Genomic DNA, 20,795 nt, shown 5'->3' with positions numbered 1-20,795 from the left:
AACTGAGCTAGAGGCCAGAAAACACTTGGCCTGCCTTCAGTGAAGCAAGGCAGAGGAACAGCTCCATTAACTGTGATACCATCCATGTATTCACAGCAACAAGCCATCTATAAGACTACATGCTCCAAGTTTATGTCTGAAAGGCTGGAAAGGAGGTTGGTGTTTCAACTAGAGATGTTGTCTCCTTACTCTTGTTTCTGAGCCAGTGTAATTTCAAGTGATTTCAACCTTTGGGAACACACAAGCATATCCAGTCAGTAAGACTGATCATCACCACCACTTTGACATGTGGAACAGAACTCCAGCCTAGCTCTTCCAAGGCAGTAACACTCTTGAACATCAGTCACCACTAAGAAAACATGACTGTGCCATAACCAGGGAGACATTCCTACCCAGAGTTAATCCACCTTCACATCCTAGGTACGAGTTCTTAGCTTCAATGCATAACCATCAAGACATCCAGGTACTGTTCAGCTCAGGCCTCTCTTCCCTCCTGTCTCCAAAACAATAAAAGATTTCTCCAGGATGCCCTCACCACACACACCACTCAGGAAACTCCCTGGGGCACACTGTTGACATGTTTCTAGTGACCTCACCAAGTTACAACTGTTTATCTGAAGGCATGGCCAGGAGGAGTGACTCACTTGTCTCAACAGCTGCTCACATCTGCCTGCCCTACCTGCCAGAGGGAAGATGCCTCCAAAACCACATCCCTACTGCACCCTTGAGCTGTGGAAGCCACGGCTGCTGTGCAGACTGCCAAGCAGGCCATTAATCACCATCACCTCCATGTACATTGCAATGTCATCAGTAGTTGGCCTTCCCACCCACCAGCAAAAGGACAGAATTACTCTTTATAAATGAACTCTTAGAAAGCAAGAGCTATTTCTGGTCATCCTAGATTCCTTGGCAGAAGTTACTCCAGGAGCCAGCCTGCAACTGCCAGAAGCTATCTTATCTCAGAGAGTCTCGCTGGTGAACTGCAGGATATCAACAGTCGTACACAGAGCACTTTAAAACAGGGTCTGGGTGCCAGGGGAAGGAAGGGAATTCAACCCAGAAACCATGGTGTCTGCCCAAAAGCTGAGGAGAAGCACAGACACCACCTGCCCAGCAATCCACACAATCCAGAACAAGGTCTGATGGGACTGGAGCACTTATGCACCCCTATAACTTTTAGGGTCAAGCTCAGACTACACAAAATACAGTTTCCTACAGCTAAGGGACTATTGTCTGGTTGAAAAAAATAACACATATTGACAAAAATAGGATTCCCAGCTAGGCCTTGTCCTCTGAAAAGAATGTTACCAATTACAGTAAGGAAAGCAAGCTCTTCTAAGGTAACATTAATTACAATTAAAAATGGCAAAGTTGAAAGAGACAGTGCAGAGCTACCCACCAGCTTCAGCCTGTCACTCCAACAAGCCCACACAGGTTAGTGCCAAAGCCAGCTCACAAGATGCTGTCATCATTTAGGGCAGTATTTCAGCACTTTGTAGGCTATAATATTGCTCTTTTTTAGACAGGGTCAAATCATCCCAGAAAACATCCCTCTGCTGACCTCAGCTACAAGCATGGAAAATCATTTTGACTTAGCAGGGTCACTGATCCCATGCATGAAGCATCACCCTAGGTCTAGGCAACATGATGTATGTTGCATGATTGTAGTGAAGCACACAAGCTTGCAGTTTGGTCTCAAACACAGGACATCCTTGGTCTTACCTGAGATTCCTCAGTCCTCCTAGCCCGAGGAGTTTCTATGGATCCATTGATATCCAGTGTGTCCTTCTGCTTATACTTCCTCATGATCAAACTGTCCACAACCCAGAACATAATGGCCTTAGGGAGAAAGAAGCTGCATGAATAGATTGCAGAGACCAAAATACAAAGCCATTCAATCACAGCTATTTCTTCTCCTTTTGGTTTCTCCAGATGCTGAGCCTTGATCAACCTAATGTAATATCTAAATTGACTCTGCATCAAGTGTGTCCATGGGAGCTGGATGAGTCAAATTCCTGAGGTACCTTCTCACATAAATTCTATTGATTCCAGTTGTTAAAGACCCAATGAAGAAGGAAAAGGCCAAGTTTCCACCAGGAAATAACCATTGAACCAACCTCCATCCTAGGTTAATCTGCTCGGTCTGCATCAGTCACTGGTTAGTTCTTTGAGAACCAGAGTTTGCTTTCAAATAAGGAAATGCAGCCTGGGGTGGGGAGAAAGGCTGGTAGTACAGGGAGGTAAACCCAACTTTGCCAGTGCTGCATCCATTGCAATGCTCATGGTATAAACTGAAAATAGTTCGACCCACTCTTTGTCCAAGGGGGAACCAAATATTAACACCTTGTTCTCACTTCCCATCTTAGCAGGAACTAAGCAGCAGGTCAGGGATTACCCAGAATCAGGGGAACCAAGACAAAGCTGAACTTTCAAGAGGTTTTACCAAACTAGTTTTGTTAAGATCAATAGTTCTAGGTAGCCTGGACACCTTGCCTTGCTGAAACACAACATGAAGTGTAGCCAAACAGCTAGATTGGCAGGTTACAAAAAGTCACTGCTGATAAGCCATCCTAGAGGAACTTAAAGGGCTTTGGGGCATTCCCACAGCTGTAGCTTGCTGCCAAGAGGCAGCCCTCAGCTAATGAGCCCCAGGTTTCTTCAAAGAATCAGCCACCCAGCAGCTTGGCCAAGGGAGTGGCAATTAGGAACAGAGACCGTGGCAGGGCAATAGTGACATATTTGTGTATTCATGACAACAAAGATATTTGTTTGGACTCCCCTCCACCCGGTCCCAGACACTTCAATTACTCAAGGCTGTCCCAGGCCAGATCCTGTACATGCTCCCCATTGAGCAGGACCATAATTTCCAAACCGCCCCACCCAGTGCTTGCAGAAGTATCATCACTTACATTGACTATAAAAGGCACAACAAGCATGACCAGGACAAGCTCCAGCTGGGGGTTTGGGATGTAACCCAGGAGGATCTGCTGAAGCTGCAGAGAAGAAAGCATTTAGAAGCATTATTTGAACAGCTTTCTTATGAGATCTTTGCTGCAAACTGGTTGCCTTCTCACATCAGCAGCTTCCTAGCTAGGGCTCTGCAGCCTTTGCTTTAAGCCCAGCTGCCAAACACAGGACTTAGTACAGATCAAGAAATAAGCACTGCTAGTCTTTCAGTTTAACTACCTGTGAGATGTGGTGGGACTTTTCTTGGCTCCTTGGAGCCTAGCTGCACAATAAGGACACCAGCCATGTGTGATAAGCATGGAGAGGAATCCAGTAGCGTTTCTGGATCTAACAGTGCGTGCTGCTGAACATGTTCATGTCCAAGTCAGCACTGTAGGCTACTGGGTTGGAAGGACAAGCCCTTAACAGGAACAGCTAAGCGCTCCCAGACTGCTGTGAACAGCTCCTCGGTGAAGTCACATCAGCCTGTGAGGTACAAGGCATATGTGTAAATGCACTTTACTGGAGCTACCCATCAGCATCCAGAATTGTTTTTTATACCCATCACACCTACCTGCCACCAGGTAGGTGGCTACAACTCCAAAAGGATTATTATTTTTATTTTTTAAAAGAGGAACTTGTGATCCACACAATTATCATTCCATGAGCTACCATGCAGCAGCAGCTGTGGTGGGAAGGACAGCATACTACTGGGATAGTTAATTCCAAATTAACCTCTAAGAGTCCCCCTAATTTAGGCATGGGATCGCAAAACACCAACATGAACTGACTTGATGAGATAATGGAGAAATCCTCTGGCAGAACTCAAGCAGCTCAGCTGCCAGCCCAGCCCATTTTATCCTTCCAAGGATGGAAAAGAAAATTAAAGCAGCATCTTATTCCACTAGCTTCTGACTAGCAAGAGAATGTACCCAAAGCCAAACTGTTATGAAAGTCATGTTTCCCCAAACTTCAGTAATAGCCAATGGTTACAGAGAGATGTCAACAAGCTGTAAGGATTAACAACCTACGATGATGGTGACCACTAATAAGGCAAAGCTGACAAGAAACAAGTCACAACAGTTGTGGCTAGAAAAATACAGCTCAGGAGCTTACCTTTGTCCAACCAGGGATAAGCAGGACAAGACTAATCACAGTCTTCTCAAAAACCATTATGAGCAAGTAGAGGATACACTGGCCAATCCAGGCAGCAGCTTGTGGAGGGTCACCTGGAAAACAGCATATTCAATATGACACAGAGGACAGGAGGAGAAAGCCTTGCAGAAACATTGACTCATGCTTGATTCCTGAGCCAATTAGAAGGACAGGGAAGTGTTTCCATACTGCAAGTTTTGCAGTGAGACAAATACTCAATGCCAAACTTATTTATCTGCCTCCTGTCCTGCTCTCCATTCCACCAACCTGCCTCTGAAATCCACCAAGAGGAGAAAGCCACCACCAAAAACCTTTCTGCCTTGCATCTCCTCCCCCATTGCCTGTCCCTCCTAGATCAATTGCTTTGCTAGAGCAAAAGTCCTACAAGAGTCCTACAAGGCAGGCAGGCAGCTTCTGTGAAAGGGGAGAGACACAGCTTTGTCTCTGCCTGAAGACCTGAAATTCCTCATGTTTATCCAACAAGCCCAGCACTTGCAGACACTCCCAGGCTCTGAAGGCCCACAGCTCAATGGTATAAGCAGCAGAGTCCAGAGAAGGTCACAAAGATGATGCAAGGGCTGGAGCACCTCTCCTATGAGGACAGGCTGAGAGAGCTGGGGTTGTTCAGCCTGAAGAAAAGAAGTCTCTGGGGAGACCTTCTAGCAGCCTTCCAGTACCTGAAGGGGCTCCAGGAAGGCTGGGGAGGGACTTTTACAAGGGCAGTTAATGATAGAACAATGGGTGATGGCTTTAAACTGGAAGAGGGCAGGTTTAGATTAGATATCAGGAAGAAATTCTTTGCTGTGAGGGTGGTGAGACATTGGCCCAGGTTGTCCAGAGAAGCTGCGGCTGCTCCTCCCTGGAAGTGTTGAAGGCCAGGTTGGATGAGGCTTTGAGCAACTTGGTCTAGTGGAAGGTGTCCCTGCTGATGGCAGGGGGGTTGGAACTGGATGATCTTAGGTCCCTTCCAACCCAAACCATTCTATGATTCTATGAAATCATGAAAGCTCAAATCTCATCATCCAACTCAATCAGTTCCTTACAAGCATGCATTGCTTTGGGGCATCAGTTATTTTGTTCACCCCTTGTCTGGTGCCCTTTTGTCAGGGTACCAGAGATTTCATTTCTCCTCACCTTGGCAAACCTAGAAAAATCTGCACAGACAGGTTTCCCTCCCTTCCAGTGCCCATGAATCTTGTAGGAGCAGCTCACAAAATCCTGCCCCTTTTTGACCAGAATGTCAAATTGATGATTCTTTCCGAATTAAAACTAATCCCAACAGCAACCCCCAAGAGAAAACACTGCTGGACTGACCTTCCTCTGCACAAGGAACAGTCAGTGTCCTGCACACTCCTCTATTAAAAAATAAATCATTAAAGGCATCACTTGCTATTTCCTCCCTGCCAAGCTTTACCCACCCAATTATCAGCAGCAGTCTGAAAATTTCTGGTCACCACTTTTAAGACAAGAAGCACAAGCTTTCAGTTCTAAACAGAATTAATTTTTTTGCTGATGAAGTGAACGGCTGGTTACGTGATACTCGCTGTCTGAGGAAGAGACAGGGGCTCCATTGCTCCAGGTTTTAGAGCAATTCACTCAAAAAAGAATCGATGCTAATTAAATATGAATGTTTCCAATGGGGTACTTACCAAGTAATAAGTAAAAGCATATTTGTATTGTTAACAACGATAATGGTACCGTATCTATTACATGTGCTTGCTTCAGCCCTCTGTAAGCACCCTGCCAGCTGGTTATCATCTTCCCAGGCTCACCAGAATATCTCAAGTCTGCAAAACTGAGCTACAGTATCTGGCTTAGGAAAGATGCAGCATTTCCTCTTACCACTTGAATATAAAGATAACTCCTGGCAACATTTGTTTCCAGCATAATCAGGTCAGAATTTGGAATTGCAACTGTGCAAGAGAATCCAACCCACCATGAGATGGTGATGCTCGATTTGCTGTCGGGTGGCAGCCAACTGTGAGCTCTGCCCCTCTTTTCTCACAACTTTTCTTTGACCTGGGAGTACTGGTGGATGACCATGAGCCAACAATGTGCCCTCATGGCCAGGAAGGCCAATGGTCTCCTGGGGTGCATTAAGAAGATTGTGGTCAGCAGGTCAAGGGAGGGTCTCCTCCCTCTCTACTCTGCCCTGGTGAGGCCACATCTGGAACACTGTGTCCAGTTCTGGGCTCCTCAGTTCAAGAGAGACAAGGAACTTCTAGAGAGAGTCCAGCAGAGGCTACAAAGATGATTAAGGGGTTGGAGCATCTTTCTTACAAGGAAAGACAGAGAGCTGTGTCTGTTCAGCCTGGAGAAGAGAAAACTGAGAGGGGACCTTATCAATATTTATCAATATCTAAAGGGCAGGTATCAAGAGGATGGGGCCAGACTCTTTTCAGTGGCAGACAGCAACAGGACAAGGGGCAATGGGCAGAAGCTGGAACACAGGAGGTTCCACTTAAACATGAGGAAAAACTTCTTTCCTGTGAGGGTGCCAGAGCCCTGGGACAGGCTGCCCAGAGAGGTTGTGGAGTCTCCTTCTCTGGAGATGTTCAAAACCTGCCTGGATGCAGTCCTGTAAATTTTTTTTCTAGATGTACCTTCTTTGTCAGGGGGGCTGGACTCGATCTCCAGAGGTCCCTTCCAACCCTGACCATTCTGTGATTCTATAATACTGTCAAGATGTGGCAGAGGAAGACAACACCAGTAGTTCACAAAAGCACATTTATCCAAACCACTATGCAAACCTCCAGCCACAGAGACCAGCACCACATACCAGGATTTAGTAAGATTTATCCAACCAAGCCCAGCTCTAGGGGAAACTCCTTCCCAGCCAGGGCAAAACAGGTTTGCATGTGTATTTGTCCTTATCCTGTCATTTCTTATCAATGTAAGAAAACATTTGCCTCGTTGCAAAGCTACAGCTAAGAAATAGAGATATCCAGCTTGTGTCTCCATGCCAGAGACCTCAGAACGATCACCTTACATCCCAGTTTTTTAATTGCTCAAGCTGTGATTGAGAAGGAAGCAAAGGAGGGGAGAGGGAATGACTGAGAGGCCAAGGGTGCAGAGAGGCTGCTGAGCTGTGAGGACAGCAAGCAGAGAGCCAGAAGACAACTGTGTGGAGCAGGGAGAGGAAGAGGGAGCCAGGAAGGTTACGTGTGAGTGCAACCAGCAGAGCCCGCAGAGGATTTCAGAAAGCACACGTCCCCACTCCCTGGCAGGCAACAGCTTAATGGGTGGTCTGTGGAGGAGACAGGAGCAGTTTCAGGCAGCTGGCAATTAAAGGCAGGTGTCAGAGAGGCTTTGATCCTCCTGGAGCATGGACTGCCTTTCCTGAGAGACTCTGGTGTCTAGTTGTCTTTGGCACAGGTTAGGTAAAGTGGGGCTTTTTGCACCATACCCCAAGACTGACCAATTCTCCTACAAACTCCCAGGTTACAATCACCCGTCAGAGCTCTGAGTACAAACAAAACAGGAAAACAAACATATCCATCATTTCCTTCCTGCATGTGAACTCTTTCCCTTTTGCTCTGTGTTGTCAGCTGTGCTCCATCCCCTGTGGGGAGACAGGACCGACAGCCACAGCACCCTTTGCAAGTCAACTCTTCTGCGCTATGGTCACAATGGCACTTGTGGAACACTTCCCTCTTTCATCTCAGCTTGCCCAAAAAGCAGCAGCAAGTTTGACATCTCTCCCAAATACCTGTCCCTTCACACTCTTTTGGGGTTAGGAGGTCACTACCATTCATCATCACAAACAGCTATGGTTCTGAGTTTTGTGTACTGTGCACTAGGCAGCCCTAGTCAAGTTTTGGCTAACCAGGCTGACACAAAGACACTAGAAAAGACAACCAGCTTCTTAACCCACACTAGGCATGGACTCATTCATGTCTACAAGGTTAAGAGCTCCTCACCCCCCAAAAATTTCCCCCACATTTTCAATTAACAAGAAAACCATCAAACTGCTCTTGAGTTTTCTTGAGGTTTGACAACCTTTGAAAAGGAAAACCTTTTCTCCCTTCACTAGAGAACAGTTTTTACTGAGCAACTGCATGATTCTACCTAGGGAACCTCACTTCTCCTAGACCAGAGATCTGTACCAGTTACGCTAGCTCCACGGGCTAAGTGTGCAGGGCATGAGGAAGTGGTACAGCAAGCTGCCAAGCGGGACAGATCTGCACTCCTTACTACCCACTACATCCCACCTTGTCAAAGGTGCCTCCATCCAAGCATGGAGCTTCAAACCTTCTAATTTCTCGCTCTGGTCATTTCTGCATCACCTACAGAAGATGCAGTGAACCTCTTCCATAGTTAGAGGGTCATCAGCATTTCTTACATGTCCAGGAGAGACAGACAAAGGATATGGAAGGAAACCCACAGACCTATACAAAAGCCAGATCTACTGTCACCTTAAGCAGCTCAAAATTGCTACTGTTTTGCACCCTCTTTTTCCTCTGTTTGTGTTCTGAACTGTTTTTCCAAACTATAGGATGAGATGTTTCTGTACAGGAATCCATCCTGGAGCACAGAATTACACAGGACTTAATTTCCACTCCCTGACAGGAAGATCAGAGTGTGTCTCCACAGTTACTTTTTACTGCATTTTGGCCTCTGAAGGACAGGAGGTTGTTCAGTACCAAAATAACTCAGGACAAGATGAAAAAAACAGCAGCATGGCCCACAGGGCTGTAAGGATGACTTCAGCTATAGACAGTGACTTGTTTCCTCTTCACCAAGGAGCTCAGCTGGCTGCTCCTTACTTCAGCAGGTTTGAAGTCATCCAAGGACCATTGATACCTCTCAGAGTGGCCATCATCCAAGTCTAACTCATCACTAATTCATTAAACTCTGACTAATGCCAGTAACATACAAGTCACCACCTATTAGCATCTCATTAGAGAAGAGGGAGCCTTTGGTGTGGTCCCTGGACAAGCCTGTAAAACAGACTGGCCACATCATCTTCTCCTTCCACAGTTAGGAAGTGAGGCTGGAAAACTTGAGCTGATCCCAGCTAGTCACACAACTCACTCAGGTGCTGCTTCCTACAGCAAGGTGGCCAAAGGCATCCTCGGGTCCAACTTAATGCTTTTAATGGATCAAGAGTTGTCTAGAGGTGCCCTGCTCCATGGATGGGAGAGGATTCTCCTTACATAAAGTGTTTCCATTACATAAGTCTAGGTGAGTACCTACAGGACTGTTTCTGCCACACAAGATGGCCAGCCGGCAAAACCAAATCTGCTCTGCTTTTGCCTAAAACCACATAGATGCCCTTCTCTTTGCTCTTGTGTCCAAAGCTTCTCTTTCCTTGTAAAAGAGGCATGGAGCCAGCCCAAGGGATCTTTGCAGCCTCTGCACCACATCCATTAGGAGAAGCCGTGTATCATGCTCCCTTTGAACACTTCCCTGAAGCAAGGGTAGTTTCTTGTCTCCAGCCTTAGTGGGAAGGTAACCCAGGACCTCACACCTCCACACATTGACCCTACCATCAGCCTCTCCTTTTAGCTTAAGGAACATCCTTTGCTCAACTCTTAGGCATACCTAAGAACACCTAAACTCAACACTTAGCCATCTCCCACCCTAATAAATATCCTCCTTCACCCCAAAGGATGCACACACTGCATTTAGACCATTCTCCTCCAGCAGCATTGCTGGTGCTTGCCACCTCACCATCAGCAAAACTTCCTTGGTGCAGATCCAGGACCACTGGTGGCTGCAGCAACCTCACAACAAACGCACGTCTCACACATTCCACTTGTGTGTGGAAGCCCAACCGCTCGCTGAGCAAAAGCAGCGCTGCTTGAGGTATTTGAGTTGTTACCACACAACAGGATTAGTTTTAATCCTGGCTGTCTAATGTACCAAGCTGTCAGCAGAGCCCATGTTACTGCCAGACAGCTTTATTTACGGTCTTTTGGGGACAGTGTGTGCCCTGAGCAGGTAGAAAAAAGCTTAACCACAGCCAAAGAGGAGGGTTCAGGGGGCCTGAGGAAAAGTAAATATTTGAAAGCACTGAAAGTTGTACTTGGTGACGTGGTGGGAGTAGAAACCATCAATAAAAAGGTCTTAAGAGATACTCAAATGGTACCTCCAAAACCAAGGGATCTAATTAGCAGTGCCAAGTACAGAGGAGGGTAACAAATAGCAGTAAAGCATCTGAATTGCACACAAGTGTGCACTTGGAGGGCAAAAACAGGTTTGCAGAGATTGGGACCTGACCAGCAATTGCACCAATTATTGGCAGGACAAGTTGGCATCAGGGCAGCCAGATGGGTTCAGTAGACATCCCTCTCTGGGATGTTCTGCACCTGAACTACAAGTGAGCATCCAGCTGGAAACAGTCCCCAGTTTGCAGTGTCACACCACTGCTCTGGGTCTTTGGTCCCTGGAGATAGTGCTACTGCAGTGGGATAACCACTGCTGCCATCAGCCAGATCCAAGAAGGTTCAAAGGTTTGCACCACTGCTCAGGGCAGGGGACCTGACCACACACTTCACCATTTGAGGATGATCCTTCTCTTTACTTCTCTCTTCTCCTTACTTTTTCTCCATGGTCCTGGAGGTAGAAAGGCCAAGCATGCTAAGGACAGGACAGCCTCTCAGGTTGAGTTATTTTCAGCAGTATTTCCTCAAACATTAGCAGCCAGCTCCCTTAGCTACTTCAGGACGTGGGAATATTTGTTATGGAAATTTTGTACAACATCACAACAGGGCCAAAAGCAGCCTACACAGGTCCTCAGTTAAACTCAGCAGCTGGCACTGAGCATATTCTCCTATAACTAAATTTGACCAGCAGAGTTCAACAAGCCACTAAACAGACTTTAAAAGCCTCCAAGCAACATGCCTTTCCATTTCCAGACAGTGAATGAGCACAAAGTGTCACACTTAGACTAGTCAGTGACTGCAACCACAGTCATACACAAGTCAGCATCGAGATGGGCATCCAGAGAGGCATTTTCAAGCAAGAACTCTCTTTTTCTCCCCCTTGGTTCAATGTTCCTCTTCAGCATTTTACCTGCACATTGTAGAAACCATCTCTTAATGCAATTCATAGCATTTGCTTACACAAAAGAAATACTCCAGTATTTCTAAAGTAATATTTTAGAGTTACTAGTCACTCTAGTGACACCACAGGACGCTGCAGTCATCCAGAGGTTCCCTCTAGGGAGCTGCTTATTACCATAGGAATTGGGGAGGGAGAAGAGGGCTGAAACAGTTTGGAGGTGGGACACAAAGCTGAACCAGGCTTCATCTGCACACTCGGACTCTGTACAGACCCAGCAGCAACTCCAAGACCTTGGGTATTCACCTCCTGAGTGCTTTGCAGCTTAAACTCTGCTCTCCTCCCTGCAGAAGTCACCTACAAGAAGAGCACCTATAGACATGGCCTGCTGCTACCTTGCTAGAGCAACGGTGCACAGAGCATTCGTGGAGTTTGTTAACTTTGAGTACGTGTAATGTAACCATCATCCTCCAAAGCCCACTTGAATCAAGATGAAGGACATACCTCTCCAGTCTTTGATTTTAGGAGCCAAACATCTGCAGAAGAGACAGCAGCCTTTTAAAGTGCAGTTTCCTGTGCTTAAAGGCAGCCAAAGAGTTGCTGGGCAAATATGGAGGAACATAAGCATATAAGAGGTTCTGACTCTCCACTAGCTAAAAACTAGGTCATTCCTGGCTGGGACAGTCTTTGGCTAAGAGCTCAGGCACAAGAGAGGCTGAGCTCAGAATGAGTGTTCCCTGTTTTTTGGAAATATGGAAGTAATTGATTTTTCTAAACAGTTCTGGACAGTTGGATGCTTAAAATAGCAGCGTAGATTTAGGTGCTTTCCCTTCCTTTTTCTTTGCTTCTCCATTAATGCAGCTTTTGCATTCACACAGGAAGAACCACTCAGAGCTGTGGAGGTAAGAGTACCAACAGCAGAGCAGAAGGGACTGCTGGAGCCCAAAGCAGAGGATAACTGCAGTGGTTTGCATCAGTTGCAGGGATGCAACCAAGAGTTGGAGGGTCACAAAGGAAGCAGTTGCAACAGATTCTATCCCCCCGCCCCCGCCTTGAAAACCATGCAGGTAGATGGGTACAGGCTGTACTGGAGAAAGACAACTGTTCTTTCCTGAGGGTTGGAGTAATAGGATTCACCACTGTCTGCAACGTGGATTTGGTGTTTCCCTTCCCCCTTTGCAGGACTGCAAGAGAAGATTTAGCTCCTCAGGAGAATTAAGGAAAGCAACATGAAGTCTAGTACAGCAATTAGACCAGAATATGAATCATATTTCTGCAGCCTGTATCAAACTGTACAAAGTTTACTAGCATCTTCCAAAGTGTTTGGCAAGTTACTTAACACTTGAGATGAGGATAGCAGTGTTATCCTTCCCTAGCCCTACAGCAGGATTACATGGGACATGCCACTTGACTCCTACCTAACTTTTCCATCGTGGTCACTGTGGCCAGAGACCTGCAACAAGAGTGGTGCTGGATGGATGAGATATTTAATTCCCAACTCAAAAGCTAAATTCAAGCAACAGCAGAAGCTTTTTTAAAAATTATTATTAATGAAAGCAAGATGTCCTCAGAGGAGCGTACTGTTTCTGTAGTCTAAGCCAGCCTTCATGAGGGGCCAGCTACAGCTCAACGGAAGTTCATTACTGCTCTGCAAGGTTAAAGCAAGCTGTCAATACACTTTTAACATTTCCTTGCTTCTGCTCAACTGCAGACGTGGCGTGTGAAGCTGTAGCCATGCCCGGGGACGGCTGAGGTTGGGCTTCAAATCCTTGTTGCTCAAAAGGGGAAAGATGTGACTCCCTGAAGTGAGAATATCTGGATTCCTCTGCTGTCTCATCTGAATTACTTTAGCAGTCTGTGCTTAGCTACTCAGCTCTTTGAGAAAGAGCCATTACAGAAAAAAAAGATAGTCCCCATCAAATGCATGCTGTCAGGACTGGACCTGCTCTGGAGACAACGGCAGCCTATAAAGCCACCCTCAGGTTTGATGACCCCTGCCATGTCTCATTATTTCAACTCCTCTGTTGGCATCTCATTCCCAGTCTGTAGCTGCTTCTGCTGTCTCACAAACCCAACCATCCCCTTCATCCTGTTCCATGACCCATTTACACATGCTCAACATGAGTGAATAAGAGCTCACAAGGCAGTGGAGTCTCCATACTAATCCTAGTTTGGTCCAAGTTTCACCACCTCAGTTATCAGAACAGCTACTAAAAATACAAAGGAACGAGACTACCTTCAGAATACACTAAATGATTTAGGTCTTAAAGGTGGGAATGTGATCGGCATGAATAGGATTATGTTCTAAAGTGAGACTGAATTCGTTTTTATATTAGAAATAATGTAAAACAGGCAAAGGGTTAATACTTCCCTTCCCTGCAGGCACAGAGAAGCACTGCTCTCCTGGAAGCTGCCTCTGCTCTTTCTGAAGAGAAGTGCTACCCTCTAGTGGGGCTGGATGAGAAAGCCTTTTCTGAAACTTTTTCTCCATCTCAAGGCAGGAATTGAAGTAGAGAGAGGCCAGACCTGGGCATGCTTAAAATTGTGATTGGTGGTGGTGTTTGATTTTTGTTGTTGTTGTTTGGTTGGGTTTTTTTTTGTTTGTTTGTTTGGTTTTTTTTAAATCAGCTCACAAACCTCCCCTGACCCCATCCCAAAAAACCCACAAATAACTTGAGAACTCAATTTTGGGGCCAAGCTGTGTCCTGCTGATGCTTACTACAGCTCAAGGCAAATGCAAGAGCAACTCCATGTTCTGAACTGAGCAGCTAGAAAAAAAAACAAAAACAAAACAAACTAAATCCATCATTCTGTGACTCTGTAACCCCACAACAGTCCCCACCACCACACTCAAACACCTTAATTTATCATATGCATGTACTGGCATATATTACACACTCAGGGAAATGTTCAACCTTTCATTGTGGATATTTGGAAAAATTTCTTCACCAACAGGGTTGCCAAGCATTGGAACAGGCTGCCCAGGGAAGTGGTGGAGTCACCATCCCTGGAGGTATTTAAAAGACTGCAGATGTGGTGTTTAGGGGCATAGTTTAGTGGTGGACTTGGTAGAGATAGGTTAATGGTTGGGCTCAATGATCTTAGATGTCTTTTCCAACCAAAAAAATTCTATGACTCTATCACCAACCTGCTAGGCCCAAGCATGCTTGGCAAGGCAGCTGGCAGAGTTACCTGCAACCTAGTGATGTCCCAGCATTTAACACACTGATCACACTCTGTGAGCTCCTTGGAAAAGGGATAACAGAAGCAGGCTGCTCACCCGTTGTACCCCCAAACAGTACTTTCTGCCATTTTCTTCTCCCCATTCACAGCTAGAAGCAAATAAGTCACCTTTGTGCAGAGCAGTTGACACCTACCATATTCTCCGAAGACCAGGTACGTGTAATTCTTATGCTGCACGATCCAGGAGACAACTTTCACACCAAGCCAGATCAGCAGCATCCCCAGCGTGGCATCAAGGATGAAATTAATAAGGTAGCTAAGAGCAGAGGAAAACTCAGATTTCAGTTGCGTTCTTAAACCTTATTTAAAATCTTTTATTTCAATATGGGAATCCATAAAAAAACCCCAAAACAAACCCAAGATTTAAAAAAATTCTCACCTAATAGTCCAAGCTCACTTCCTTTCTCTTTTATTGGATTTTCCTATAGCCTCACCAGTAATTTCTTAGTTTAAAAGCCTGTTCAGCAGAGAAGGGAGCAGGCTCCACCAGCTCTCTGGCTTTGCTTCCTTATTCATGCAGCATTAAATACTTCCTTGCCTTGCTTAGGGTTAGCCTTGCTTAAAGGTTACCCCCCAAAAAAGAAAGCTTGCCATTCACAACATCTTTTTTTCTTATTAGGATGAAATCCCAAATTTCAAGGAAACAGAACCAAACATTTTTGGCATTTTGTACAAGAAAATCGAAGCTTCTTGGACACCAGAGCTGCTCTGCAAACTGCACAGGAGAAGAGGCAAAAATTCCCATTTTACTGAGCAGCTGCAAGAGGTTCCTACGAGCAGAGACACAGACTGAGGGGCAGAAGGTCTTGGGAGAGGTGACAAGCCCTGGCTCAAAAGCCAGCATCCTGGCATCTCCAAAACCCTTCAGTTCAGGGTCCCCACTGCAGATTCAGAGGCTGAAGCCATCCCAACCAGGAGATTTGGGCTCAATGGGTTTGCTCTGCAGCTTTGGATGTTTAAGCCTTACTGGACAGAGCATCAGAGGCAGGAGACCTGCAGGGACCTTCTGGGGATTGCAGGGTCCAAGCTCTAATCCAGGGCTTGGTATTTTAATGAACTCCAGAGGAAAAAAAAAAAAATATCACTCAGACTAATGCTTTCTGGCCAGTTTTCCATTACTGGAATATTTTCTGCCAGATCAGGCCAGATTTCTACAGTGTGAAGAAAATACCAAGCACAGAGCTACAGGAATGAACATTTCCTTTTCCAGAACTTGATATTGCCTCTGAATAAAGACACTGAAAATAACAATCTGCTTTTGATATCCGTTTTGAAAACCTGACATTAAGTTTTTCTACATCCAAAGGCTCAGGCTAGCTTATTACAGTTTCCAGCTGCTGAAATCAGGCTACTCTGACACAAACACGGGGCTCTTGTGGTTTATATCTGGCAGGACATGTAGCAACGTAAACCTCAAAGCCCAGGGACAGGGTTTTAGAGTTTCAAGCTGCCTTGTTCAGGGTGACAAATCAGGCAGCACAGGGAAATGTAAAGCACATATTAAGAAAAAAAAAACAAAGAGAAGGGCACAACATAAACACAAAAGGGTTTATTTTAAAAGTGTCTGTTTAAAAAACAACAATGAATCATTTTAGAGGGTATATTTAGACCCAGACAAACTTCTGTTTAAAGAATCATACCAAGGTGCAGTACTTTTATATATAAAAGAGAAGATGGGTCAGATGTTTTTAAGCAGCATTTTGGAGCCTAGAGGACTTTCTCAAAACAGGATAAAGTTAAATCTGAAACTAAATTTGTAGCTGTGAAATGGCTGGTCTGAAGCAAAAGCGATGTTTCTATGTTAAGTCCAAAAGCTTAGAAAGCCCTCAAACAGGAATATATGAATACATCTGGTGGGTGCAACTGAAGTTCCAAAAGAAGCCATCCTTACATTGGACATCTTTACATTCCTCCACACAGTGAGGAAAGCATCCTCAACACTGCTCCAAGACAAGCCAAATTGCAAAGTCTGGTGTGCAAACAAATGGCACATTTAACAGATGTAATTGCATGGGGCACCCCTGCATTATTTACCACAGCCTTTTGCCAGTATATTTCAAGGTGCTTTTAGTCATCAGAAAAGGATGGTCACGCTGCCTCATCTCCATCAAACCAGGAGACTACAAAGAGCAGGAGACAACCCAGACCTCAAAAAAACCCCAAAAAACCAACAACAAAAAAAGATCAGCACAGTTTATCCCCACCTAGTACTTTAAATGGATCAGTTTTCACCATATATGACCTTTTCCAACAGACTTGCTTCCTCATTTTACAGATGTAGGACATGAATGTAAGCTCCTTGTGTACTTACAGAGAGCAAGGGTCCTCTTCAGTGAGATCTGACAGAAAAACATTGGCAAAGTGAATGAAGAGTGCACCTATTGCTTGCTTGGAGGTATCGTAAAACCTGGAGAAACAAAGGCAAAAAAGATCTGTGCCCTGGAGCAGTCACCCAAACAAAGGCCCTGCACAAATCTGCTTTCCTCCAAGATGCTTTCACCACACCCAAGAATTTGTACACGGTGAAAAGGGGCAGTTTGGCTGACTCTAAGTACTTAAAAAAAAAAAAAAAGATATTGCTTTAGCTGCCAAGTTTTAGTCTACAGCAAAGGGCAGTTCACCCTCCAGTGTCCAGCCTCAGTTTCTCCAGCCAGCAGTAGGTGCAAGGAAGGAGTTCAGCTACTTAGTATTTTTGCACTCATCTACAGGGAACAGAATTCCCAAATTATTTTAGAGGAAGAACCAAACTGAGAAGACTAACAGGCTTTTCATCACTGATGTTGGCTGGTAGCTCTGTGCTGCCAAACCAGCCTGACTGTATGCTGATCCCAACCATACGTCGTCCACCACTCAGCAGCCTATAAATCCTACATTACAGAGATGCTTTGGAGAGATGTCCAAAGCTCACAACAATGCCCAGCTACCTCACATCAAAACACAGCCAAACATGTTGCCTGGTTTATGCCTGAGCCGGGTCAGGGGACACCAAAGTGATTAATTGAATTTAAGAACAAAACTTGACCCTGTCTAGGAGACAGCCCACGTGCAAGTATTTCAGCAGATTGGAGGGAACCAGAACCTCTCAGTTCAGTCACCTACAGCAAAAACAAGTTTTTCAGGAAGAAGCAGGCAGGGAATCTTACTTCTGTGGAGCACCAGCTACGTTATAGAATCATAGAATGGTTTGGGTTGGAAGGGACCTTAAAGATCATCCAGTTCCAACCCCCCTGCCATCAGCAGGGACACCTTCCACTAGACCAGGTTGCTCTAAACCTCATCCTACCTGACCTTAAACACTTCCACAACTTCTCTGGGCAACCTGTTCCAGTGTCTCACCACCCTCACAATGAAGAATTTCTTCCTAATATCTAATCTAAACCTACTCTCTTCCAGCTTAAAGCCATTTCCCCTTGTTTTGTCATTAACTGCCCTTGTAAAAAGTCCCTCCCCAGCTTTCTTGTAGGCCCCCTTCAGGTTATGGAGGTTTCCTTAGGAAGCAGCAGCAAAGAATTTAATTTAATGACTAAATACCATGCAAGATATCCAGAGGGTCTACAAAACTGTTAGTATAAGCAAAAATAATATTACATATTTGTGGTCTTTTCAAGCTTCAAATTAAAAAAATCTCACCATATCCTCCAGGGACGCCTCTCTTCCTTTGGTTCCTTAAATCGTTTTACTGCAAAGAAAATTAGAGAGGTTCAGTTAACCAGCAGAGCTGAACTAATACATGTGTGCAGTCTGCACCAATCTTCAACGCAAAAGCAGTCAAAGTCTGGAGGACCCTCAGCATTTACCAGTCTAAAGCTGAGCAAAACCAATGGACCTGGCTCCAAACTAACCAGAGACAATGCTTGCATCCCCAGGTCAGAGGATGAACGGCAGAGGTGTTTGGGAGGTCGATGTGTGATTCTGGCACCCTTCAGCAGCAGCATCTTCAAGCCATGGAATGTGACCCAAGGGAAGCTAGGGAGGGTTCATCACTACCTACCAGTCCTCATGATTCTTCCAGGCAAATTGAAATTATGGTAACAACAGTGAAACGATATGGCCCAAGAGCCTGTTAAGCTTTTGATAAGCAGCACAATAAAACCATCTCCTCCCTGCAGCTCACAGGACCAGAGGACCACTGAGGAAGCAGGACCTTACACACACCTCCAGCATAAAGGTACCAGTGCCAATCCCTAAAACCCTGCGTGCTGGCATGTCTCCAGGCTTGTGCCAGCTGCCATTACAGCATTATTTTATTACACAATATTTTGCATGCCCACTGGTTACCACTCTGGAGCAGTAGTCGGACACAAATGGCTTCAGTACCACCACCAATATGCCCTGAAAAAGATACTTGAAGCAACTATTCCTTCCCTGAAAACATTCAAGATTGGGTTGGATGTGGCTCTGAGTAAGGTCATCTTGATGAAGACATCCCTGCTCATTAAAGGAGGGTTGGATTACATGACCTTTAAAAGTCCCTTCCAATCCAAACTGTTCTATGATTCTTTAAATGAAGTTCCTCTGGCCATAGAGGAGTTTGTTCCTTGCAGCCCTTCACATCTGTCCTCCTCTAAGGAATCCTCCAATGCTGTCTACTGCAGCTGCTGCTCTGAGCTTTTTCTAGTTACTACCTGGAGGTAACAGCAAGTTGGATTTTTACCTAGTTTTGCTCAGAGTGGGGTCTGAGCATTACAGAAGAATCTCAAAAGGTCCTAGTTAGTTTGTCACAGAGATCTGATGCTCTCCTTGGGTTCAGCCAGCTTTTACATGCACAAACAGGAGCTGCTAATGGAAAAGTACCAAGTACCACATCCCATGCAGAAGTAATTTTTGACTATTTTGCTGTCCCTCCAGCTAGGAGCCCTTTTAAACCCACACGTACCAATGCTCTGGAACAAGCAGACCTGGAAGAGGCTTTTCCACTACATTAGATTTATTAATTAGAGGAAGAAAAAAAAAAAAAATCCAAGTAAAGGGCACTCAGTGGCACTGCCCTGCTTTGTGGTAAGATTGCCAACAGCTACATCTAGAGCTAGAGTCATCATCATCATCACAGTTGCTGCCCCAAGCACGCTGCCTCCAAACCTCAGCAGACACGGAGGGTGCAGATCCTTGACCTTGCCTTGGCTGCTGGAACTATTCTCCTCCTCCTCAGTGCTAATGAGCTCAAAATGGACAGCAGGTTAAATCTACTACAATCAGTTCCCAAACACGTTGCCAGCTTGAACAGGATTCAGAGTTAAAAATAATGAGCTGCAACATTTTTTTTTGGAGGGAAATGGGAAAAAAACCCCCAAAAAACAAGCTATCGGTGCATCCTCTCTAACTCCTGACAGTCTGGCCATGGATGTGAGCAGAGCAGCTGGCTGGTGGTGCCATCTAGTGAAACCAGGAGCCTGAAAGCAAGACATATGAGTATGAATCAATGTACAACCCTGTTAGAGAAACCACCCCAAGAGAAGATATCGTAAGCATTAATCACCACATCCTTCTATACATCCCAGCTGTGCCCCATACGAGGCAGGTCACTGCAATGAGTACAGGAGAGTACACAGAAGCCCAAAGAGACCATCAGTTAATTTATTTTATCACCACCAAGTCTTCACCTTTGGAAGCCCTGTAGCCTACTCTGCTCTTTTAAAAAGCAACCAAAAGCCAGAACAGACACACATCACCCCACCTGTCACAGCTATTCCTTCTTCACCCCCTCCAGCCACATGTCATCAGCCACTGCCTTCAAATTTACAACCAAAGGGACTTTTTTCCACTGCTGCCAGTTTTTGGCACATGGGGACACTTCTCATGAAGACAGGGACCCAGAGTGCCACAGAAGAAAGCAGGGACATCAGAGCCACGTGCTTCTGTTGACTATCCAGTGGGGTAAGGAGATGTGCTTTCACAGACATGATTTTCCCTACTGCCTGTGGGAGGAACAGGACACAAGCAACACCCCAGTCCATTTCAGATCACTAACACAACTTGGTATCCAGCTCTCTTTTCCCGATTTACACTCCATCTGCTGGTGAGTCTTTCAGTTAATAACACTGTGGAGAAGCTAACAGCTTATGTCCAAGTGAAAACTGCCCTTTTACAGCCAGGAACTAATCTAATCCAAGCACAACATAGTAGGTGCTCCCATGGGCATCCCATAAAATACTCCAAGGGAATGTGAATGACTCAGGTTATGACCTGTAACAAGGCTTTTTCCCCCTCTGCTCACTGGGGAAACACACAGCTTCGACAGCACAACTCCTAGAGGTTCCATGTACCAGAAGGCAAACCCACCTTCAGAAGCAGTCAGTGGCAGGCTCAGCAAAGGCTGGGAAGAGGCACCAAAACATTAGCTGAATACACACAACTTCCAAATAAAGGGCTCTTTGCTGTTCTGAATCTAGATCACAGAATCACAGAAAGGTCTGGCTTAGAAGGGACCTTAAAGCTCATCCAGTTCC

At 45.4% G+C, this 20,795-nt stretch overlaps 1 protein-coding gene across 1 annotated transcript; it reads right to left on the bottom strand.

Annotated features, from left to right (window-relative positions):
- Positions 1-1,722: 1,722 nt before the first annotated feature.
- LOC104517629 (store-operated calcium entry regulator STIMATE) lies at positions 1,723-18,028 on the bottom strand (the record flags this gene model as incomplete). Its single annotated transcript, XM_010170022.1, has 6 exons — positions 1,723-1,839; positions 2,910-2,993; positions 4,063-4,175; positions 14,484-14,605; positions 16,661-16,756; positions 17,980-18,028. Coding segments are annotated over 6 exons (581 nt in total), but the record flags the coding sequence as incomplete, so codon positions are not given.
- Positions 18,029-20,795: the final 2,767 nt, after the last annotated feature.

The sequence above is a fragment of the Antrostomus carolinensis genome, unplaced genomic scaffold, assembly GCF_000700745.2.
Source record: "Antrostomus carolinensis isolate BGI_N321 unplaced genomic scaffold, ASM70074v2 scaffold30106, whole genome shotgun sequence".
Lineage (NCBI taxonomy): Eukaryota > Metazoa > Chordata > Aves > Caprimulgiformes > Caprimulgidae > Antrostomus > Antrostomus carolinensis.
Note: the sequence above shows the minus strand (reverse complement) of the source record. Positions and strands in the feature narration are given on the sequence as shown.